This window comes from Lipotes vexillifer, unplaced genomic scaffold, assembly GCF_000442215.2.
Source record: "Lipotes vexillifer unplaced genomic scaffold, Lipotes_vexillifer_v1.1 scaffold1842, whole genome shotgun sequence".
NCBI classification, from domain to species: Eukaryota; Metazoa; Chordata; class Mammalia; order Artiodactyla; family Lipotidae; genus Lipotes; species Lipotes vexillifer.
In genome coordinates, this window is record NW_006777470.1 from 221,592 (window position 1) to 226,807 (window position 5,216).

The 5,216-nt window shown below is 56.1% G+C and overlaps 1 protein-coding gene across 1 annotated transcript in view; it reads right to left on the reverse strand.

Annotated features, from left to right (window-relative positions):
* The window catches only part of HMX3 (H6 family homeobox 3), a 1,689-nt gene extending 1,537 nt beyond the window's left edge, over positions 1-152 (reverse strand). Inside the window, 1 exon segment of the mRNA XM_007451110.1 lies at positions 1-152. This exon segment is cut by the window's left edge and continues 12 nt beyond it. Coding sequence (XP_007451172.1) covers positions 1-152 — 152 coding nt within the window.
* Between the last annotated feature and the right edge of the window lie 5,064 nt (positions 153-5,216).

Consider the following 5,216-nt stretch of genomic DNA (forward strand, 5'->3'; position numbering starts at 1 on the left):
GGCTGCGGCTTAGGGGGCGGCCGGTGGTGGTCTCCGTTGAGCAGGTTCTTGATGGAGAATGGGGACTCCTTGGGCGCGGGAGGCGGGGGCGGCGGCGGCGGCAGGGGCTGCGCGCTAGCGGTGCCGGGGGCGTCCGGCCCGGGCTCCGGCATTGTCCCCTCTCCTCCGGGTCCCCGGGAGGGAGGGAACGGGACAGGCAGGCGGCCGGGCAAGCAGACGGGCGCCGGAAATCAGACCATAAACGGAACTCAACTACGGGGCGCAAAGTCGGGGGCCGCCCCGGGCGCAAATCCAACGGCAGGAGGGAGGGGTGAGGACCCGGCCGGGGCTGGCTCGCATGGGGGAGGGGTGCTGAGGGGCGGGGAGCGGCCCCGTAGCGGCACCGAGGGAGCGAGGCGGCTAGGCGGCGGCTGCAGCTCCCGGGGAGGAGGCGGCTAGAGCAGTCCCCGGCTTGGGGCTGCGTCAATCCGGCGCCGGATGCTAATGATGAAATCAAAATGTCATCCAAGTTAAATGCGGGGAGTATACGGCGATTGGGCGCGTACAATGGCAAATGGGATTAGGCAGGCGAAGGCGCAGCCGAGCCCGGGTCCCGCAGCCGCCTCCGCCACTGCCCCCTCCTCGCCTTCCCTCGGATTTTGGCGCTTTGGCTTCGGGCTATAAGAGCCCGCCTATTATTGGCTTTATATAGTCCAATTAGGCAGCAAATGAGGACAAGCCTATTAGCACAAAAGGATATTGGCTCCTGCTAAAGAGGCACTCGGAGCGCTCAGGCGAGCGCAGGAGGCGAGCTAGGGACGCTGAGCCGGCGGCGCCCCCGGCCGGAGCGCACTGACAGCCGCGGCTACCGGAACCCGCGCCTCCCTCTCCCCCCTGCAGCTCGGGGACCCGCTTCCAGCCGCCTGACCCGCGGGAGGGGGAAGGGGCGGTCCAGGCCCGCCCGGGTCACCTCGGGGTTATCCGCGCTCGCAGCTGCCTCTTCCCCGCCCCCAGGGGTTTGGCGGGGGCCCTCCGCCCCGACTCAGCTGGAGAGCCACGCAGCGCCGACCCAGGAGGCAGGACTCGGCCTCCGGCCCGCGGTGAACTCAGCACTTTCCTACCCTTTGGGGGTCCAGCGACCTCAGCATTTTCCCTAAAGCTTGCTAAAGGCGCGGCCAGGAAGAGGGGGATTTGGGTTCCCCACCCACCATCTAGTCGATAGGAAGGGAATCGGGGTGTAAGTCCTTGCACTGCGTCAGCCGTCTCAGAAATCCGCGTGGCCTTGGCCTTTGGCCTTGGGAAACCGAAGAGTGAGCCTTCCCCGGAGAGCGGGAGTGGTTGTGCCTCTCTGCGCACCCAGGTGTGCGCGCAGAACAGGCTGACGCCCGCGCGTCACTTGGTGGGGCGGTGGGGCAGCGGCATCTCGGCACCGACGGGTACGCTCTGCAGGACATTCTTTTCCTCTGGTCGCCGGGACCCAAACCTTGACGAGCAACTCTGAGCCCGCTGCCCCGAAGACTGCATTTTCTCCCGGGAAGTCTCTCTGGCCAGCCTTTGGAGCTGCCTAACGCTTTAAGAGGAGCAGTGCGAACCGAAGGCACAATGGCGTACCTTCCTCTGTGGCGGCTTTGGCAGCGACACCGCAGCACGTCCCGCCTGCCGTCAAGTCCCTAGAGAACCCTGCTGGACCTGTGAGCTGTGCGGACGGTTACTTTACTCCATGGACTTTAAAAACGACTCTCCAAATTGCACAAGAAAGCCAGAAGACAGGCATCTAAGACTCTAAACTTAAGCATCAAATAAACCAGAATTACTTGTGGGGTCCCTTCCCAAGAACAGCTCTTTGGTCAGAGAAAGGCGGAAAAGTGGCCGTCACTCCCCTCCACCCATTGTGAGCTTCCATACACCCGAGGTCTTTTTGTGGCCCCTTCCTTTACCATCGCCTTTTTTTTTTTGTTAGATCAAGCCGTCACCTAACTCAAGGCTGCCCTGCATTGGCAGGCGCGACCGCTTTGGTTACCCAGTTGAGAAGTGGGTATGTTTTATTTTCCGATCTGGGGCTTCAGACCCGCCCCCACCAAATCTCAAAGGGCACATTTAACGCTTCTTTCACCAAACATTCACCTACAGTAGTGAGCCCTATATTGATTTGCTTTGGGAACCTGGAAGCATTGTAAATGGTACTTCCATAAACAATGATTATTCTCATTCTCATTACTCCCTTGAGTTTGTACAGGGCTTTACTGGAATATAAAACGCTATTCCATCCAAAAATCTGATTGGAGCCAGTTACAGCCCTGAGATTCGAACAGGGTGGATCTCACACTCAGGTTTTACAGATAGAAACAGGCTCCCAGAGAGGAGGAGACCGGGCCAAGGTCACCCAACACTGGGTGCTGGACACCCAGAAGTCATTTTCTCTCCAACTGCAGAAATAGCTCAAGGGGCCTATGTCCAAACCCGTTCGGTGGGCAGCGCCCACACCCGCCGGCCAAGCGGCAGAGGGTGTGACGAAGAGGCCCCTGCGTGTCTGTGTGTGCGCGCTCGCGTTTTGGGAGCTCTTCCCGTTCGAGGCAGAGGCGTGCAAACTTGGCCAAAGTTCTGACGCATGGAGCCGCCTTTAAGCTGAAACAAGCAGAAAAGCTGCTGGCCTCCCAGGAAAAAGAAGCGTTCAGCAGACGTCGCCGAAAAGTTCCGGCTGAGGAAGTGGTCTCTTGGCTGATTGCAACTGGGGACTAGACCCAGATGGGGAGGGGTGCAGGCTAGCGGGAGAAGAGTCCTCTGGGACAGCAGTCCCTGCACCTGTGGCGCCGCTACCGGAGCCTCACTCTCTCTTGACCCAAGTTCTCCCGGTGTCCTCCCTCCCAGGGCGCGCAGGTACGCTGGCTTTTGTGTGTGCGTTTTGACCAGGGAGATGCTCAGGTGTCAGCACCCCCAGCCCGTCCCCTAAGTTTCAGGGATGCTGGGTTTGAACAACCAGAAACACAGATTAAATCTTTTTTCCCCTCCCACTTCTAGAAGGCTCGTGGACCTAAGGCCCCAGGCGCGGACACAGCCCTTCACTCGCCCTCTGGCGAGTGGTGTCGCCTCGGTTCACTTGCGCCCGCAACTGCATTCAAAGTCAGGCAAACAGCGCCCTCTATGGGACATCCTCTAAACCAAACCTGTTGGCTGCGCGGGAGAAACCACCGTCCAGGCACAAAGCACCTAAAACCCCGGCGGTCTTACCCTTCCCGGCTTTGGCTTGAGAACAAAAGCACTTTTTCTCTGGATTCCGGGAGGAACAGAGAGTGAAACACCTGCAGATCTCTGCTGATCTTTACCTGGCCACCATAGGAAATGGTCCTGTCTCTCACCCTCCCTCCCTCCTTTCCTGACCCTGTTTTAGGGCACATTTTATGTTCCTGCTTGTAACCGATCCCTTAGGCTCCCATCCTGACTGCAGGCTAGAGGTGAGCTGCTGGAAGGGCAGTGGGCCTGTCTCATTCCTCTTCCCAGGACTCAGAGCACAGTTGGCCAACCAGTGGTACTCAGTAACCGCTTGTTAGTGCCTGAATGCTTGAGTGAATGAAGGAGTGAATGAATGAACGGACTCACAGTTTCCATGGCAGAGGATTTGCCTAGCTGATTAGGGTCCTTCAGATAGCCTGTTCATACCCAAAAGCAGTTTTTAAAAGGTTTAATGAGAACTTGAGGTCTTTGGTGACACATTTTACAAAACCTAAAGGAGCTCCAGCAGCAGGACCCCTGGAGGGCCCCCTCACAGGCTGATCCAAGGCAGGTGGGCTGTGCAGAGCAGGGCCTCTGCAGCACTGTGCAGGGGGGACAAGCAGCTAAGAGGGCAGAGGGGGCCTGGAGATGCTAGTGACTAACATCCGACTTCCCAGAAGAATGAGGTCTGGCAAAGGGTGCTTAGGATGGCACCTGCCTCACCATCCCCACCACACATGCACAGCACATATATACACACGCACACATACAGGTCAGCAAGAATGAGCTCCTGGGGAGGGAGTATTTCCATATTCTCTAAAACTTCTGCTTCCTTCCATAGGGTCCTTCCTCTTGGGACAGCTTCCTGGGTTAGTCCAGCTGCTTATCTGTGGAATGGGAAGGACTGTTTAGGCTTCTAGCCAAGACTACAAAGCCCCAGGCATGGAGGCTCCCCACAATTAACATAGCCAGGGTTTGCATTGGTCCTGAGGGTGACAACTCTCCTGACCTACAGGTCCTGTAGGCAGAAGGGTCAAAAGCTTGCAGTTGTGGTCCTGAGGAAACTGCCCCAGGCTGCGTGTGCTCTGGCCCTCTTTCCTGGAAAGTTCTCTCCCATCTGGTTCCAGTGCTGCCAGGAATTCCGCCAAAGACCCCTCCCTTAGGCCAATGACTGTGACTCTGAGAAAATGCACAGCCCTCGGAGATGGGCCACAGCCATGCTGTCCTCAATCATATAAAATGATACACAATGTCCTTAGAGTGGCTGCATGTCTAGTCCTTCCCTGAGAGGAAACTCCAATCATTTTTGGATTTGTCAAGTTCCAGAGGGATTCTTGTCCTGAAAAGTCCACATCCCAGGAATGAATAGAGAAAATCAGGGTATATACCCATACAATGGAATATCACTCCGCAATGAAACGAAATAGTGATATATGCTACAATATGGGTGAACCTTTGAAAGCATTATATGCTAAGTGAAAGAAGCCAGACATAAAAGGAACACATATCGTATGGTTACATTTATATAAAATTTTGCCACAATAGGCAACTTCATAGAGACAACAAGTGAAAAAGTGGTTGCCTAGGGCTGGGGGATTGAGGGCAAATGGGGAGTGACCGCTAGTGGGTACCAGGTCTCTTTGGGGCATGATGAAAATGGCCTAAAATTGATTGTGATGATGGTTGCCTAATTCTGTGACTATACTAAATCCTGTTGAAGTGTATGGTTTAAATGGGTAGATTGTGTGATCCATAAATGGTATCTCAATCAAGTTGTTATTTAAAAATCCACCTCCCAGCAACCAGGCACAGGTACAGTCTTTCCAAAGCCTCTTGTCTTGTGAGCCCCATGGAGCTGGCCCAGTGACCCACTTGGGGCTCCCTCACCTCTTCCCACTCAGTTCCTGTTTCTGCTGGTGAAGGCAGGGAGCAAGGGACACAGGAACCACAGCCTCAGTCTCCTGTGTGTGAGCAACTCTCTCTCCACACCAGAGGGGGGAGCTTTTCCCTCTCAGCCCCCAGTGGAG